General features: G+C 36.6%; 1 protein-coding gene across 2 annotated transcripts in view; it reads right to left on the reverse strand.

Moving 5' to 3' along the window:
- The window catches only part of VAV3 (vav guanine nucleotide exchange factor 3), a 391,549-nt gene that overhangs the window by 111,215 nt on the left and 260,065 nt on the right, over positions 1-20,269 (reverse strand). For both annotated transcript variants that reach the window (XM_032262870.1, XM_032262869.1), the window contains exons 16-19: positions 16,115-16,216; positions 15,720-15,820; positions 4,883-4,908; positions 1-46 (exon numbers count right to left, since the gene is read on the reverse strand). In XM_032262870.1, coding sequence (XP_032118761.1) covers positions 1-46; positions 4,883-4,908; positions 15,720-15,820; positions 16,115-16,216 — 275 coding nt within the window. The remainder of the gene's footprint in view (positions 47-4,882; positions 4,909-15,719; positions 15,821-16,114; positions 16,217-20,269) is intronic.

Consider the following 20,269-nt stretch of genomic DNA (forward strand, 5'->3'; position numbering starts at 1 on the left):
CTGGATCCACCTGTTTAGGAGTTCTTCGGAGTCCATTGGTCCGTTTCTGTGCAGAAAAGGAAAACAAAGCAAAAGAAATACAAGTTGGTAACGTTGCATTATTAAATTATATTACTATTGGCACTTTGGAAAGCAAATGAATGCTGCACGTTTTCCAATTAAAAGTATGACTAAATTTGATCAGAGTATTAAAGTTTGTTTTTTTATAATTTAACCTTTTTTTTTTTTTTAATAAGTCTTCCACTTGCACATCATTACACTTGATAAGTCACTGGTACCTTATAACAGTAAGAAAAAAATATTTTTGGTTGCCAACTCCAGATATTGAGACTCAGTTTTTTAAAAGTCTTAGTGACTGTGGAGAGAACAAAGCTCAGCAGCCATCTTGGTTAGAAAATGTTCCCAGTCCAGACATATGAGCAATAGCCTTAAACTGATGTCCTAAACCTCTAACTCAGCTATTTATGGGGACTCACAGACCAGACTGAAGAAGACATGCAACCTCAAAACGAAGATCTGAAGCTCTGATTTTGCAAACACTTAAATGAGAATAGTGTTTTAATTATAGACCAGTTGTATCTGAAAACTTTGAAAAACAAAACAGACATGCAGTTTGTGAATCATAAAAATAAATTCTTATTATAGAAAAAAGAAGCCATAAGAAAAAAACTTTGCATTACAAAAACTACAGATGATATACAAGAGATTTTAAATCTATGAAAATTCATGGTTACATATTTTATTTCTTAAGCAATTAAACTCATTCCCACCTAATAACTACAGTAATCTCACTAATTAAGAAGGGCTTGATTTCATTTCTTTATTATGCAACTGAACGAAATGCTGAGTCTATGGCTATCATACAATCTAGATTTTCACAAAAGCAATTTTCTTTTTATATGTGCTGGGTTGTGTCTGTGTGAGGAGACTTGGTTTCATTCAGAGCAGTCTTGGCTGTGCTAAGCACACATTAGCCATGGATTTCTCTTGGGGTTCTTTCTGCTGTTTTCATTCACAAGTTAAATGGATGAAATTTTTTTTTCCCTAGCCTTCCTAAGGGTCTCAAAGCCATATCCAGCAGATTCTCAGGGTTCTCAGGTGAAAGCAAATTGGAGACATTTTTAAAATATGATTTTTGTTTTTACCCAACTACTTCCAACATGGATTTGTAAAAGACTGCTAGGATCACTAAAATCAGCATTGAAGCTGTGTTGCGCAGGATAGGCAGCTGCACTAGAAAAACTATAACAAGTGTCATTGAGAGTGAAAGGAAAATTTTGCTCTGGACTTTTTCGTAGCCAAGGCACAAAAACTGGAAGCATGATGAATTACAGACTCATGTCTGATAAAATGAAAGAACACTAGTTTAAAGAAAAATTCTTTTCTGTCTGAAATTTTATAATTTTGAGGAACTCTATATAAACAACATCAAACAACACAATTGACAGTATTTTCAACAGGAAAGTATTTAATGATGGGCATCTGCTATTTACTTCCTACATATCCCATCATCTTCTTAATGCACAATAAGAAGCTGACTTTCTACTGATCTTATACCTTCTACTACCAAAGTACTAGGAAGGCAAGAAAAAACATTTAACTCTTTGGTCTGATCCCTAGAATCCCTAAATTAGTCCCTTTTAGAAACTATAAATTTAAAATGTGAAAAAGGAAACCTGACTTCAAGAGCAACTCTGTATTCTTATATCTTGAATTTAGAAATAAAATAGAATACACATTGCAAGTATTAAAAGAATGGATCTTAGAATAATACTCCCTAAGTTCAAATTGTTTGAACACAGTTAAGTTTATATCTCTGTGCCTGTTTTCTCATCTATAAAATGGAAATAATAATGGCAATTACTTCACAGGTTTTGTGATGAGAACTAAATGAATTAATTTACCTTAAATGCTTGGAAAGATTACTACCACATGGTAAGGATTATTAAGTGACGGATTATTAGCTTTTTGTTATTTTAAATGTTTAAATTCACAGAAAGTAATTCTTATACTCTGTTAGTGCCTTACTACTTATATTTGAGGTTTTTCCTTCTAAAAAGCCACTGAAAATCAGTCACTCTGAAAACAGAAAGCTTTCTACAGGAAGGGTGTGCGGTGGAATAACTATGATCCAGTATATTTAAAAAATAAACATAGGAGGAATTTTCATCTCCCTAGACCAACTGCATTTGTAGAGTTTAAGATTTTTATACTTTAAAAGAACTTAAAAAGTATTTTATTTTGAAAAAAACAGGAGATGTTTAGCAGATCATATTTTGAATAATTTTAAAGTGCAAATTTCAATGATCATCCTGTCATCTCTAAGCCTATGCTCCCCTCCCCAATCTATATTCTCAAAAGTCTAGGACGAGGCTTGACAGGCCCTTGTCCCCAGCAGGAAGAGAAGGGAAAGGAGGGGAGGGCACATCTAGCAGCCACCCCTGGAGCTCTCAATTACAGCCTCACACCACCAGAATCAGTCTCCAGAACCTTCTCAATTTCCTTTGGTCTACCTAAAAGTAGGGGGGAAAAAACAAACAAACTCAATTTTATTAGCACTTGGCAGTTATTTCTCTCTTCATTACCTATTGTCTCTCTTTTAAAAAAAAAAAAATGGATTTCAGAAAGCACCTCTGGCTCCAAGAAGCAAGTTTATCAATGTATTCGATGATAAACCTGCTTCTTAGAGCCAGCGGAGCTTTCTGAAGGTCCACTCTGGAATGGGATGTGAGATGAACAGCCCAGGTATGGTTATGGATACCCCACAGATCCTGTGGCTAGTGAAAACGGACCTACTTCACAAAAAAGTGTAAAATTAAATATAAAAAATTCACAATCATAACTATTGAAAGGGAAGCAGAAGTATATAAACTGTTACATGGAGAGAAAGAAGGTCTTCAAGAGAGGGAGAAAAATTAAGATCACAGAGCTTACAAAAGTGCTTCACCATTTACTTATGAGGAGATTCCTGACCAGCTGCAAGCATCTTCCCTGGAGAGTGAATGCACCTGTTATTGGGTGAGAGCTGTTTCTTAATATTAGTTTGCTATACTGCTCGCTTGAAACAAACTCAAGTTTCCAAATGGATTGGCTAGCCTCAGAGCTTACTCTAATCCCCCATCCACACAAAGTAGAGATTATTAATACAGTCACACAGTAAATAAAAATTATACTTATATTGAAGAGTGAAGCAAGTCACTAAAAACTGATGTTATATATTTTTAAAAATCAATGGGAAAATTTATTCCTTGCATAATGGGCTTACATATAATTTAAAGAGTATAAAAGTGTCTGTGAGAATTATTAAGTATCACATGAAAATTATTACCCACTTCTTATTAGCACATTTTCTTTCTGTAAGTATGCCCATTTCACATTACTTAATTAAAATGAAATGAAACCATCTTCCTTGGAAAAATAATATATATATCTAAAAGGATAAATGTTAGGTAACACTGAGTTAAAGTTCAGAACCCTACAAGGCTTTTGTCTCAATAATAAATAATAGTATGAGAAAGTAAGTGAAAGAAGGCTGCTTTGCAAGATCCTTGGCACTGCTGGAAGAATCCTGATAACCCTAATGAAAAATCTTACCTGTCAATGAAACACTAAAGGAAATCTCCGGTTAATTTATTTTAGCTCTAAAAGAACTTGTATGGTCTATTAAAAAAAAAACAACCTTGTTATGCATTCTTTGGTCTAGACTCTAGGTTCTAAAATATGATCAACAGATACGCTGATTAGGTGCATATGAGCCTCTTTATATCACACTCTTGATATCTTATATGTTCAAATTACATACTTATGCAAAAAGTAGAGACAAGCACCTTTTATATTTTGCTGTGCTTTTTATTATTTTTACTATGTGTTAGATTAAAAATATACTAGTGTCACTTTTAAAGAGGGGTTTTAACTGTGAGATGTTAATTTACAAATCATAATTTTCATCATTATTATTTTGAAATTTTCAGATTACTGAACTTTGGGTTCATATAACTAATTGCACATAGTTTGTATTTTATTCTTCTATTATCTTTAAAAATGTTTTGCTATGGCGATTGGGGGGTTGGGGCAGTCAGGTGAGAAATCTGTTATTTTTGGTTGAAGGCCAAGGCAATGGTTATCTGGAAATCATTAAAGAAAAACTCTTTTCTGTCTGAAATTTTATAACTTTGGAGAACTCCGTATAAACAACATCAAACAACACAATTGAGAGCATTTTCAACAGGAAAGTATTTAATAATGGGCATCTTGTTATTTACTTCCTATATATCCCACCATCTTTTGTATTTTTAAAATAACTTTATTTTTTAAAACTTTTTATGTAACTTTATTCTGAGAGGTAAGAGAGATCATATACTTCTAAGCCATTAGGAGACTGTGTTAAACCAAAAGGAAATGTTACCAGACCTTAATTTGATCAATAGGATATGATAACGATCATCTTTGTGCTCAAATGGAAAAGTACTAGAAGCATGGAACCATAACCTTAGATGAACAATGTTAGAATTTGCAGTAATTCTAGGAAATTTCAGTAAATTCGGTAAATGTCGGGCAGTGACACATTTCATGACAGGGGATGCATCTACCAGCTTCTGGGGATAAAGACCACCCTTCCCTCTATACAAGTCCCATTTCATACACAGTCTTCTATTAAGTTTTCACATTTTTTCCTCTACCTAAGACCTTCGGACAGTGACTGTGAAAATTCCTTGGATTTAACTTTTGCATTTTGTTCACAATCACTTGGGTTGTTCCCTCTATTTCGGTTTATTTCTATTTATTTTAAAAGGCACATGTAACAGTGTAAAAGCTCAAGCCTGGTTAGGTTAGCAAACAATTTGAAAAGCAAGGATTAAAAAAATTAAAATGTTCACCTTACCTCCGGTAGTTTGAGTGTCCCTTGTTCTGAAAGAAATGTAAAAATTGGCATTGTCAGTGTAAAGTTATTTTGTTTGGTTAGTAACCTTAGCTTGCTCTCTGCAGAGTGGTAAAACACCACTGCTTTGTTTTTTTAACTGATACCTGTAATATATTTCCAGGGTCCCTCAGGCTGGGTTAGTAATTATTTTGCAACCTTGGTCCTCTTACCTTATTGGCTTGTCAGGAAAGTGACTCACCGTTTTAAATAACTTCTAGGTTATGCTTAACTTTTTCAATTGTTTATTAAGCAATGTCAATTCTACCACATAAAGCTCCTTAAAACAGGCTTGCACTAAATTTATATGCATGAGAGAAAGCTAAATGCAACCTTTCTTTCAACATACCTCCTTTTAAGAATCTAAAAATACTAAGCTAACAAAAGTACTGCATTGACTATTTGTAACAATTGCAAATTATACATAGCATAACATTTCATGTGAATTGTTTTTGGTTAAGTGGCTATAACTTTTATGTTTAATTCTGGGAGAAATAGTTTGATTTAAAGATGAAACTTAAAAGAAAAACTGAGTCAGGATCGAGTCTGATGCTGATTTTCCTTTCATATTTAGTTTACCTCCAGAAATAGGAAGAACAATTCCTTCATTACATTTCAGTCCCTGAAAATGTCTAACAATTATAAGGGCCCTGAGATCTTCGGGTGTGCACTGTAGTAGAAGAAGAAAGGATTGTTCCGGAGATAAGAGTGCACACAAGGCACTTGGAAAACTGGTGGGCAGCGTCCTTGCTTCCTTTCCCCATACCCAGGAGCACCTATACATGTTCTAACTTCTCCAGACTGACAGGAAATCCCTCATCATCATAAGCCCATGCCTATACTTTCCCCATCCAAAATGATCTTCTAAAGAAGCATCTGAAAAGATGCCACAGAGAGACATCAGGAGAGAAAGAGCAGGCCTAAGTGGGAGCTCTGTAGTGTGTTTCTTTAAGGAATCGAAGAAGCGCCCAGCGAGAGTTGAAAGGAAAAACTCCCGCCAGGACACCTGACTAGCTGCTAGCTGCCACAGATTGCTTTACACAAGAAGATTGCCTGGGGCGTGGAACGGGAGGTTGGTTTGTTTTTCTCTTTTCTCCCCAGCTTTTTTTTTTTTTTAAGGAATATTTCTGATTAATGGAAATGGAAGATCCATGGGCAGAGAGTCACTTTCAGAAGAAAAGTTAAGTCCTCATCCTGTTGTCAATTTCAAACTCCATCACCTTGGCTTTCACAGATAACTGCCTTCTATGAAGGCATCTTTGCTAGACCTAAAATCAACCTTTACAAAGGAGTATTCCTGGACAAAAAGTTATTTCATTTCTTATTTTCCTCCCCATTAGAAACTCAGAATGTTTCAGAAGAAAGATTGCCCAACAGCACTGGTTTGGGAAGAGGTTCTATAAAAGTGCCATTTGGCTGTCCCAGGCTTAGAACTCAGGCTAGGGGAACTTGGGTTCTTAACAGAACAGCTGTGAGACTTGCTTCGCTGGTTTGCCCCGAAAGACCTACATATGCCAGAATATCCCTATTCCCCTACTCGTGAGTTAGAGTCTGAACTGAGAATCAAAAACTGCAGGAAGCACTAAACAGGGGGGCGGTTTAATTTTTCCATCCAAGGAAACTGAGAAAAGCTTTCTACATGACCTCCAAAATTAAGGAAAGCTCAGCTTTTTTGGGTTCAGTGTTCATAAATGAGTGTGCACCTGAATTTCAATTCAAAAATAATTATTTTTTTCTGATTCTTCCTACAGAAGTGTTTTCAGGTCCTTGCAAAGTCTTTTACAACATACTTTAAATGTATTGTTTGTGGCATAAAACCTATAATAAATCCATGTGTCAGTAGTTGTCACAACATGTTCCATGAGGGTTCTCTGGGTGACTCCCAGGAAGAGGAAACAAAGGTATTTACAGTGGTCACCTCGCTACGTAGGCACTTACACCTCCTCATCAGAGTAGCAGATTCAGGAACAGAAGTCCTGCATTTACAGGCTCTTCATATCTTATGTAGGGTTTGGCTGCCAGGTGGCCAGCTCTTGGCATAAGTGAGGATCCATCACAGGACACCAGAGGCTGTGACACACAGACACAGCACTGATGAAACTGGTACAACGTTGGGAACAAACTAGACTTAGCTGTTTAGCTTACTCAGATATTCCTCCTTTATTTTCCCCCTTATCATTGTCTTCTGCTTGTTTCCCCTGGTGTCTCATCAAGAGAATGAACTTGACTCATATTTCTGATTGGGTGCATTAAAAACCGCTCTACACAAAGCCTCCTCGGTGTAACCCAGATAGGAAAAATAGAAAAGGGGCTTTGTGCTGGATGCAACTCCCAGGGCATAAGTCCTTTAGCAGGGCTTCCCTTTTCCTTTCTCCTTGCCTTCCTGTTCTTATGGCCACCACGTTCACCCCTCTGCCAAGAAGAGGCCCACTGTGTTCACGGATTTGGCATAGAGCTGTTTGCACTCGATCTGATCATGCTGAGTGTACCACATAAATAGTAGCTCCTGAAAGTCTGTTTTTATTTAATTATGTCTCGTGGTAGGGTTCTGTAAATTTTCTAAGAATAAGGCAAAAGCCAAAGGAGTATCAATAACTCTTAGAATCTGCTGAGTTCAGAAATTCTTAGCCAGGCTCCTGTACTTATACTTTTGTGCTGGTGACAGTGGCTATACCATTAAATGCACTGCCCCCTTTATAAACACAATCAAAATTGTCATACCCACATTAGTGTAATAGCCTGTCCACTGACGCTGAAATAATAGAAAGGAGAGAAAGGAAAACTCAACTGCAACACTGCAAATACATATATTTTCAAAGTAAAGTCTCATTCTGTCTGGGAAACCACAATTTGCAATACTGCAAATACATACATTTTCAAGTAAAGCTTCATTCTGTCTGGGAAAATGGAGTAAGAACCTTTTAGTATGAAGTATTCTATGGAAAAGTTGATCTAATTTTGAAGCCTGCAACTCCCTTTTAACTTCCATTTGGTATGTACCCGAAACTACTATGGTGGGCACTTGGATCTCTAGAAAACTCTGTTGATGACTTAGTTCTGCCATAGAGCTGAGATAGTCAGGGCTGGTTATCATCAAATCTATCTTGGCTGTACTCTGACCTAGAAGAAAGGTTGGCTGCTGGTTGAGATGGGATGAAAAAGTCTCTTTTTCTACGTTTCCCTTTTTCTCCTGAGAACTTTCTTAGGATTGTAATTCAATTCTTCAAGTTTCCAAAAGTTTTTAATCCTCAACTTATATTTACCCTGCAGCCTACTTCTCACGCTCCTATTGATCAAGCTATAAATCGTTCTTACCCTTTCAAGAACCTTTCTAGATGGTGACTCACGGGCCCTCAAGGGGTTTATACCTTCATTCTTTCATCATGCCCCAACTGGTTTAATGTAATTCTGAGAAGTGGTGTTACTGAGGTGCTTGGAGCCTTTGCAGAACTCCATCTTCAATGCCAGCACAGAGCTCAATGTGCATTATTTGTGCAAGAGAAACAATTTTCATGGAGGCTTTAAATTTCAAGTGAATAAACAATTTTCACTTGTTTAAATATAAAATTGAGTCACATTTTATTTGTTTTTCAATACAAGTGGCTCTCAATTCATACATTATTGTGCAATTAGCTTTGTCTCTTATGTGAAGTTCTATTCTGATTAAATAAATCAATGTCCAGTAAGACTGCCTATCTCAACGGGGGCCACAGAAAAGTAATTACCAGTACAGTTTTTGAAGGTATGCTGTCATCATGACTAAAGCGCTATTTCTGTGAGACTTGACAACTAACATACAGTTGGACTGATCAAATTTTGGAGAAAGTATGCTCACTTTCACAAATGTTATGTTCACTATTCAGATATACGGCAATATTTTAAAAAGAAAATAAAGCAAACCATAAACTATAAATAATACTTGGAAAGAGGCTTTGATTTCAAGTCTTTTCAAGGGCTCTAATAGGAATACAACCATATAATAGATTCCAAATCACATTAACAATTATTAATGTACCATTAAACTGACCCAAATAGATGGAAGAAATAATATCTACTGAAGTATAAAATTGTCTTTATGAGTTTTAAGTAACATTATACAGAACTAACGTCATTTTTGGTTATAAAATCAATGATCAATCTTCAGTTCATATATATAAAACTACTGTGATAAAATGTCTACCAGTAGAAGCCTGAAATAAACTTGTATCCTGAAAGCTCATCTTTTATTCTAAAATAGACAATATGATTTATAAAGAAGCCCAGTTCAGATACCAATATGACTGCAGGTTCTAGGTAGCAGTCTCTCAGTTTTAAACCACTAGGATACAACAGAAAGGTCCTTCCAATTAGAGTGGCTATAGCAGTGGCAGGAGCAGCAGCTGGCCTAGATATAAATGCGATTAAACAGATAAGCAAATGAGGATCTGCTTCAGTTAAATATTAGGGCAGCTGAGGCTTGCATTCTCACCGAAGGAAAAGATGCATCAAACCAAAGTCATATGCTCCAGCAATATTTGCCTTCCAATGTTACTTTGTGTAAACTGAGAGGATGTAAAGCAAGCTACAGTGGTCAATGTTAGAGTAAGAAGCGGGGGACCAACGGGGCTTAGCCATGTAGCATAGTGGTGGCAAAAAGCAAATATTCACAAAGGTTGCTGTCTGGTATAAGACCTTTGCAGTGGTGTACTGTGAGAAGGAAACGGCACCCTAAAGTTACATTAGCTTTGCAGTGACTTGTTGAGAGAGGCTTGCATAGTGTGGTTCATACCTATTCATTATTAACTTTGGAAAGTTTTGGCACACACTTCAGAGCTCCTGTATGTGTTGATCATTGAGGTTGCCATAGTGAATGTGAAGAAGTCAACTCAAGTTCAGCAAAAAGGAGACTGGAACTGCCTGCCCTCTATATCCATGCAAATCCTCAAATGTTAAGGCATAAACTAATCACCCACCCTTCAAATTTATTTCCAAGTTGCATAGTTTGTCTTATTAGCAAAATAAACTTCACACATCTTCTTGTCATACTTCAAATGTACTTGAGTTAATAATCTGTCATAATCATATATTAATACAAATGAGGCACTTCATTCAGAAATGCACTGCATTTTTGTCAAGTAATTATCATTTCCAGGGTGAATGAAGACTAGATAAATTTAAGGGATATAGAGCATGAAATATAAAAGGTTTCTCAACCCAAGGAAGACAACATGCAAAAAGGGCTAACGTGTCCAAAAAGAACTAAGCGATACTTCAAATGCTTAATAATTGATATTGAATCACATCCTATAACACCATTAAGAATTAGATTCTGGTTGAAATAGTCCTACATTGGGAAAAAGCAACAACGAACTGATATTAAGTGTCATTCCTCTGAACTAGGTACTAAGGGGTAGACCCAAAAGATGAGAAACACATTCCGAAGAGCAAAGGAGCATATAATCTAATAGGAGTAGAGACAGACACCAAATAGTCTACATGTTTCATTACATTGCTCAGCTTCCCTTGTAGTTAGGTTGAAGCCATGTGACTAGTTTTAGCCAATGGACTTGATAAAAAATGACACTGCTTACTTCCAGGCTCCGGGTCTGTATATCAGCAACCCTAGAAGCCATGTGTCAAGTTGGCAGTCACAAGATCAAACTGATCTGGTTTCCTGCTTAGAAGGGAGCTGCTCTGAAGGCCACTGAACCCGCAGCAAACAGTGCACACGTGAGAAATAAACTTTTATATCTTAACACCAATGGAACCTCGGGGTTTGTTACTACAACACAGCCTAACCTTGGCAAATGTATAAAACCTACATAGAAACTAATTAGAGAACAATTTAATTCAGGCTACCACTGGGTGGTCGAGGTGAGGTTAATGATTGGCAAAGAGCTTGGACAGAAAGTAATGAAAGGGTAGTCCTTGGACCTGTTCAGAGAAAAGGGAGCATGTTTCAGGGAGAGGAAATAGTAAGAGCCAAGAGAGAGCTCTAACAATTGATCGGATCAGGGAGTAGATTTATCCAGAAAGAGAGGCAATTTTGTCATCAGGTGTTCTGCGAATTGGTTCATTTTCTTGCTACTTATTAACTAACCCAGGTGTTTCCTCTCAAAGGCCTAATGATCGATGCTTAGGCCATGAGCTTTTCCTTGCAAAAACACTAGAAAGGAATCTAAAAAGTCTACCTAATTTTCTATCTTTCATTCTGAAAGTACCAGCCAGGAATTCAGGTAAGGTTTTTAATTCCACTTTTCCATCAACTAGTCAAGCTCTGGTCTCTACGAAGGTGAAACCAAAACCTATACAATCTCTACACTCTCTCGATTCTAAGATTATAGTGATCTTCAGGGCCTGGAAGCCCTGCTGCACTGCAGTTCTACTCATTTGCCTGTGCATTTGCTGATCCATCCACTCACTAAACCATTCCCCACTACTTCCTTGAGGTCAATACACCAACTAGGTATGGTTCCTATCATTGCAAGGCCCACAGTCTAATTGAAGAGATGAACCTAGAGTCAATTATAATAAATATGATAAAAGTAAATAAATATACGATGCCAGGGGAGTACAGAGGACTGACAGACTAATAAAGCCCAGGCATTAGGAGTATCAGAAAAGTTTTTCAAAGTGGAGGCAATATTTGCATTGAGTTTTTAAAGATGAACATTAAATTCACAAAACAGAAAAGACAAGGAAAGACAGTAAAAGAGAAAACCAAAATACACTTAGATACATACACATAGACATGAAAAAAAGTGGCTGGGGAACTATGAGTAGTTAAACAGAGTTGTGTTATAGGTTGGGGGATGAGAGGAAGTGGTAAAAAAAATCAGGCTGTATAAATTACTCAGAGCTTTGTAGGCCATATTGGAAAGTTTGGACATTATTCTGTAGGAAACGTAAAGTAGGGTAAGTGAAAAAGTAAAACAATCAGACTTAATTCTAATAAAGATCATTTTATAAATTGCATAAGAATAAGAGCAGAGAGTTAGGAGACTTTTGAGTTGTTCAAGCAAGAGACAATGAGATTTTTCTGTGTATAGCAACACCATTATCAGCACATTCTAGAGAGACTTAGGGGGAGAGCTAAGAAGAACAGGAAAGTGAATCAAGATGAGGAAGAGTGACACCCAGGCCTGTGTGAGTGTATGGATGGTAGGCCTTTAACTTAGACAATACATAGGAGAGGGAAGTTTGTAGTAATGATGAATGAGGTTGATTTTAGTTATGGGACCTTTGAGGTCACTGCAAGAGACTTGGGAGGGAATATGTAAAGAGAAGATGGAAATTTAAAATCCATATTTCAGGAGAGACGTTTTATGCACAGATGGACCTTTATCTGCCTGGGGTGTGCGTTATAGCTAAGCCAGGAAAGCCAATCAGATTTCCAAAAGATGGCGGGGGGCATGACGGGTTGTGAAGGATAGCATCAAGGAGTATGATTAACAGTGTCAAATGAAAAAGAAAGGTCAAGTAAGGTAAGGACTCAATGTTATGTCCACGGATCTGTCCACTAAAAGGTATGGTAAAAGATTCTCTAGCTTTCATTTAGCCCCTGGGTTACCCTGTCATTTTGTACAACTAGTGCCTCTTCTCTACTTGACCATCCCTTTCTACAAACATGTCTGATGTTGAATAAAGATGGTATGTCCCCCTTCATACATTTTTTATTATTTTTAATTGAAACATTTAAAGCCAGAGTTTTTAAAAAATTTTCCTGCTTTGTAGTAAATTACATAACAAAGTTTAGAGAGTGATGCTACTTTTAAATCAATGACATCTGTGTAAGTAAGCATTACCTACAATCTGCAGGGAACTAACAGTATTATACATATTTATGGGGTACAGTGTGATATTTCAATATATGTATACAATGTGTTATGACCAAATCAAGATAATTAGCATATCTATTACCTCAAACATTTATCATTTATTTGTGTCAAGAATATTCAAAATCTGTTCTTCTAGCTATTTGAAAATATACAATAAATTGTTGTTAATTATAGTTAGCCTAAAGTGCTATAGGACACTAGAACTTATTCTTCCCATCTGGGTGTACTTTTATATCCATTAACCAACCTCTGCCTACTCCCCTTTTTGGAATTGCCTTTCACGCCATCTATCCAATGTTTATCACAACTCCTACTAGTCACAGCTTTCTAGACCACAAGTGGCCTCCTGACCCACATTAAGTCAATCAGGATCTCTTTTTGTTGCTTGAGAGTATAGTTAGACTATGTTAAACATTATTGCTATGAAGCTCTGTAAAGTAGGGGTGAATTTCAAACCACCTATGATTTAATGTCATGGGGGAGTCTGAACTATGTAAACATTTGAGTTTGCCTTAAATCAGTAGTACTCATTTGCTTTAAATTTGGCTGTTGGAATGATTTCCCTCAACGACAAGTTCTGCTGAAATCATATCACACTCTTCTCCATGCAAAAGCCCTACTGAAGTAAACTATGTCTCCATCAGTGTACTTTTTAATTGATGATATCTGTCTAAGTAAGCATTATCTACAATCTGCAGGGCACTAACAGCATTATTCTTAATTATTTTATTTTCATATATTTATGACCTAGTTTCTTCATCTTAAAATAAGGGGCCCTAGAACTGAATGTGTCTAAAGTGTATCCAGCCTGGAGAGTTTCCATGGGAAGATGGTACGCATGGTCCCCAGGAATGGATGTCTTCTCGCAGCACTACAGAACACTCAAACCTAAAAACATGTGGTAGTTACTAATTTAATTGAGTTTAAAAGTTTTTTTGCCTTAAAAAAAATTAGAAAATCATTCCCTTTCACAGAGAAAGGGAAGCACATGATTACCTATTAAGATTCAGTAGTGGGCTTTTGACACATCTGACATGTTATCATCACAGCTAATTCACCTAACTGGTAGCAGAGCCCAGTGGTAAGAACAAACTCAGGGGCTGGCCTGCCTTGATTTGAATCTTGGTTGTACTGAATAAGCAACTTAGATTGCTCATTAACTTTCCCATCCACATGTACTCCAGATCATAAAAACAACAAAAATACTAAGTAAGCCCATGTCTTAAAAAACAAAAAACAAAACAAAACAAAAAAACCAGACTTTTCACTATATCACCTTAGATTAAAATAGTAGGTTCTTACTTTGCTCAGATACTGTAGTAAGAATCAATATTATCTCACTGGATCCTCATAATAATCCTTTAATTTACAAGATGAATAAACAAAAGCTCAGAATATTTAAGTAAATTCCCCAAGCTCACATAGCTAGCAAATAGCAAAGCTAGGATTTCAGCTATCTCTGCTTGACTCTGAACTATTCTCCTACATTATTTCCTTTAAAAGCATGCCAACTATGGGATCATTTTACATTCTTCACAGACATCTCATCAAGACAGGGCCTTCGGATTTATATAAACATTAGCCTACAATGAGTAAATAACATGTTAACTGTCTCCAAAGAGATTAAAGAATGGGACGTATAAAGATGGAACAACAAAAATTTAAGTGATAAATTGTATTAGGTTGACAAAAAATAACAACAATAATTGTTATTTCTATTATATTTTACAACTTTGTAAGCTGTTTCTGACCTTCCAACAGTTGTAAGAAGTAAGTTTATTTAACAGTCCTTGAGTAAACTGCATGAGCAATCTGACCCCCATCAGGAAATGTGCAGGGCCATTCTGAAGATGGAACAAGCTCATGCAAGAAGATGCCCAGTAGAGCACCCAGGCAGGGAAGGCACAATGTAGGCACTCAACTCATGCCAAGATCTGTCATGTTACAGCTACTCAAGCCTAGCACAGAGAATGGCACACAGGGTGCTTTAAAAGTGTCCCAGAGGAATGTGCTGTGATCTCAATCTTCTAATAGGATTCACCTTTTCTACAATTGCCCATTTTCTGAACTCAGCTCTGAAATGAGCTATTCTCTATTTTACTCTTTTTCACATTATCCAAAATAATTCAATGTCCACCTTTTCCTTTGGGAAAATCAAAGGTTGACATGGCTACCTTTTGAACGCAAGCTGTTAAAGATCCTTTCTTGTGTTCAAAAGTTTTACTGATTTTGAAAGGTCTTATTGATAAAAACACAGAGAAACTCAGGGGAAAAGGACAAAGAGAAAAAAGAAGAAAGAGAAAGAATAAAGAAGCCAGAAAAGAAAGAGAAGGAAGAGAGCCCAAGAGGAGCACAGAGAGGCAAGAGGCTACTGAATGCATAATTGCCAATAGTCTTAGAAACTAGCTCATGTAACAATCGTGCAGTATTATTTTTAAAAACCAAGGGGAAAATATTTACATAAAATCCAAAAGATACATGCTCTTTGTTAAGTTCTGCAAAATGACAATGTATTCAATTCATTAATTCATGAATTAGTCTGTGTGATGTTCACTTGTGGCACCATTATCATTTCTGAGCTAAATATTTAAAATAAAAAGGAAATTTAAGAACTAAAGATAGAAGTGAAAAATAGATTCTGTTGTTTTGTTACTCTATTGATTTGTTTTGGCTATATTTGTACGGTTTTAGTAATTTATTTAAGGCTTTTAATGAAATGGGTGACATAAAACCACCCAACTCCCTCTTGAAGACCTCTGTCTCCAAGGTACATATAAAAGTCACGTGAATTTTAAATACTTTAAAACAAAGTTACGTAGAAAAGCCACGTAAATTATAAGCATTTTTCTAATTGTGCTTATAAATAGTTTCAAAAGCAGATATGCTACACTAAACACATATTCAGAGTAAATTAGGCCTTAATTATGTTTAGCAAATTTTATGTCCTCATTAAAAACAGAATCGCAACAATAAACATGACTTACCACCAGAATTAACTCTGCCACAATTGTCTACTCTTCCCAAACATTCTTTGTGTGCTCTCGCTCCACACTTAAAGCATAAATAGCCTTGATAAAATGTTCCCCTGAAAGGTAAAATTAGAGAGTGGTGTATTAAGTGGTACAAAATTCTGCCCATATGAAATCATTAGTGTAAGAAGAGGAAAAGAGGTATCAACAGTGCTCTTCAAGCAGAGGGTGAGGAGCTTGCCAGAGCTTCTGAAAGGACTGTCCAGGCAGAAGGCCTGGCAAAGATTTGTGGGATCCAGACTGCTAAGGCAAAATCCCCACTTTAGAACCTACTGGTTAGAAGGTTAGACAAGTCTGAAACACTTAGCAATTACATCATTCCTTTAAAAACCAGGACTGAGCAAGCTTACCTCAGGAGCATCTGGCAGACTTTGCAGGATGTGACTCTAGTGAAGGTGTGCATCTTGAAGTCGTGGAAATTGGAGTCTGCATAGTCTGGCCTTATGTTAGACCTATAAAAAGGAGAAGACATAACTTTCTATAGCAAGTTTCACAACAAAGCTGCAATTTAGTCATCTAAAGCCTAGACTCATCAAAATTACATCAGGTAGAGATCTGATTCAAGCAAAGTAACTGCTAAATGTGCAATGTTTTCTAAGCCAAATGTATGTTATGCATTAAAATGTGTACCAGAATCTGGTTGTGTGGGAACAAGTAACCTGGAAGGACATAGCGGCCTAATCCTCCTCAGAATTGAGTATTCCCAGAGAACTTTAAAGAATGGCCATACAGGTCAACCTGCTTGGGAAAAAAAAAAAACAAAACCCACTGGATACTCGTGCTATTGGATAGTTCCTTGTCTGTAGCCACGCCACTGAAACTAGCAGGTGAGGGTAGGAGGGAGAAGAGGGTCATCTCTAAATAGACATGTGGACATCATAATGGTCCATAACAAGGAATACAGTAATTTTATAGAAAGCTTTAAAACACAGCATTAGTATGATCATTAAAGATTTCTTAACATTTCACTTTTCTCACAATATAATAACAAAACAAATAATTTATCATTCATTTTATATTTATATTATATATACAAAAGTTATTTTGCATACCACAAACCAATATTCTTTGTGCATTTACTCTGTGCCAGATACTGTGATGACCATATGACATTAATTTCTTCATTTAATCTTCACACCAATCCTAACTGCCTGGCATGAATAATATCACTAGCTTACAAATAAGAATATAGACACTTACTCTAAAGTAAAGCTTACCCTTAAGGAAAATGGAATGATTGGAAACTCTAACTTAGGTCCTTTGTATTTGGCCACTGAAACTATAGCTGAAGGAGAAGATCAGCAATATTCACATTAAAATATTCAAATTTTTGTGCTTAGTAGGTATTTTAACTTTTTTTTTATCATTATTCTTGAGTTAGCCATTTAGGTTGGTGCAAAAGTAACTGTGGTTTTTGCTATATTTTCAATGGCAAAAGAAAGTGGAAAAATTAGACTAGGATTAGTTAAAGATGGATACAAATCAGGGGTGCACATAGAAAGCTAAGATGATGTGTTCTAAGACGTTACACACAATTTGAGAGATTGTAGGAAAAGCCTGAGATACTGATGAGCCAGGATTTCCCCTTTTACAGAATACAGCAACTCTCAACCACACAGAACCCTGGTGAAATGAAGCATAACACACGCAGGCAACCAGGCATCAATCTCTGAGGTACCAGGAGAAGCCTTATGAAAAAACATTCACAAAGGCAATTGGAGTAGCAGGCAGTGATGCAGAAGTGTCAGAGAGGTCAGCCTTCCCATCCATCTGCTGAATATGAGCGTGCTAAAAATGAAATCAAATATTAGTGCCATCTGGGATTTCTCTGCTCTCTGCTTCTGGTGATCTCACTTTTTAGGAAAATGTTCCACTGCATGCTGAGAATTATGGACATTTCCATAGAGGCATTTTTGTGCTACTGATTAAAAATTACAGAGCTTTTCTGCAGAAAAGGAGACATAGAGAAAATATAAGGATCTGGAAATAAAACATTCTTCACATTGTTTAGAAAACATTTGATTCTTGAGTCCATAAACCAGCATTGAAAACTCCATCAAAACCCATTTCCTTAGCCAGAAAGGGCTATTGGTTCATTTGTTTCACGGCATCAAGGTGATAGGGTCATAGATGATTTGTCAAATAAGTTTCAGTCCTAGCAACTTAAAAGAAACTCATCAACCTGGAGTTTTCAAACAGAAGTACGTTTCCTTCAGGCAGAAACTCATGTAAATAAGTTCCAAACAGGTAAGAATTCAACTGATTTCAAAAGTCTGCCAAAGACACAGATGGAACATGCACACACAAACATACTGGAGTCGTGTCTGGACCATTGGTATTTAAAACTTTTACCAACTATGAATAAGCTGAACTTTCAGAAAACAAGCAACTGAAAGGGGGAATCACAAGCACACTAAGATGTTTTATAAAAAATTTGTGATGAAAAAGGTTCTGAATATATTGTTAACAGTAGCTGCCTTATGGGAAAAAAGACGAAGTGGTAGGTACAGAGTAGAAAGAAACTATTAGAATTATTTGAAAACGATAATGGTATATTATTTTTAAAATTTAGACTCAAACCCTAAAGAATGGATGTTAATTCTATGACTCCGAAACTACTGCTAAGGCAGTATTGAATAAAAAACACAGGTAAGGACAGGAATCTGAAACTAGACCACCTGGGCTTACATCCTAATTTGCCAAACAGTAGCAGAGTGACCTTAGGCAAGTTAGTAAGCGTAAAACAGGAATACTAACAAAACCAAACTCGTAAAGTGATACATGTAAAGTGCTTAGAATACTGCCTGACCCATAGTGTTCAATCAATGTTGGCTACAATTTATAAAGCGTTGATTCCAAATCCATATAATAATGGCACAATCATGATAGTGCTTTGTGAGTGGTAAAGAGTCCCTTTGTAGGTCTGTGACCAAGTCCCCAGAGGATACTCACTATTCTGAGAATCTCTAGCACAACGACTTATATGCTCAGTGTCCTTAGGATTAGGAATTCATATATAATTATTTACATGTAATAAGAAATAGGATTACTAAAGAGAGTACACGCATGAAAAACCCCACATGTGAAATTGTGATCTTTTCAATTTGTACTTAGTATGGCTTCATTCAATGACCCCTGGCAACTTAAAAAATTCATCAGCCTGGAGTCTTCAAATAGAAATATGCCTCCTTCAGCCAGAAATTCATGTAAATAAGTTCCAAATAGGTAGGAATTTAATTAATGTCAAAAGTCTGCCTCGTGAAGCCATACTAAATGTGAACTGAAGAGATCACATATGGTCTGTGGCCTGTGGGGGTGAAGAAACCAGGCAGTAAGCTGGCTGGAGGAGAAGGGTTGGGAAAGTAGATTGGAGCAGAAAAGGACAGAAATGTTAGGGTTACGGATTTGGAGAAACAAAAAATAAAATGGTCAAAAGGGGTATTTATTTCACACCTCTAATGCACCAGGTACATCATTAGGCTCTTCATATACTTTTTCACATTTACTTCTCAGAACAAATCTACAAGGCAGAGTCATTCATCCATTTCAGAAGTATTTATTGAGTAACTACTATGTGTGCAGGCCCTTACACAGGAACAGAAAGAAGACTCCTTCAGCTGTAGCTAAATTAGCAAAGAGATGAGATAGGTTTGCAGGAGCCAAGGAAAGAAGTGAAATTTTATACAGGATTGACATCACATTTAGTTGAGAGAAAACAAACGAACGAACAACTCCACTGCTACTACATAAAGATTTCCTTACAGTAAGACACAAGTAGATATAGTAAAACCAATCACCGGGTTGGGTTGTCTACAGATGAGTGCTGAGCGTCAAATAGATTAGTTAACTCAGTTATGCTGATATACATAAATAATTCCAGTTTAGTGATCCACCTTAGCATACGACAATTTGCTTTTGAGAATATTAGGGGAATTCTGTAGATTACTCAAGTGTTCCCATTTCTTTTGCTTCACATAAAACTCATTATTAATATAACTAATCAGGCAATCAAATATTTATAGGGCAAGGAATGTTGACACTTAGGGCTTCATGTCAGTTTACATGTTCTCCTTAGCTGGTCTCTTCTTCTCACCTGGCTCCACCACAGGCCTAAGCTGAGGACCCCACATTCCCCCTAGCCTGAACCTCTTTGTTCTCCAGATACGCATTCCCAACTGCTCCTCAGGCATCTCAAATGCAGCACATTCAAAACTCAATTTCCATGTATTTCCTGACATAGCTGATTCATTTACTCCATTCTAACCTAGGAATTTCAGAATCACAGTGAACTTTTTCCTTTCCCTCACACTCACCACATATTCATTTTCTCTTAACCTATCCTCTGATTCAGTTTTTCATTCCCTGAAATTGTGGCCAATTTCAGTCAATTCAACCTTAAAAATACCTCCTCAAAAACTCATACAAACCAAACTTGTTTGGTTCCATACAAACACATATACACACCCGCACATTCCACACACCTACCCTCCACACCCTATCCTAGT

This window comes from Sapajus apella, unplaced genomic scaffold (assembly GCF_009761245.1).
Source record: "Sapajus apella isolate SASKATOON/1434 unplaced genomic scaffold, GSC_monkey_1.0 scaffold131, whole genome shotgun sequence".
Lineage (NCBI taxonomy): Eukaryota > Metazoa > Chordata > Mammalia > Primates > Cebidae > Sapajus > Sapajus apella.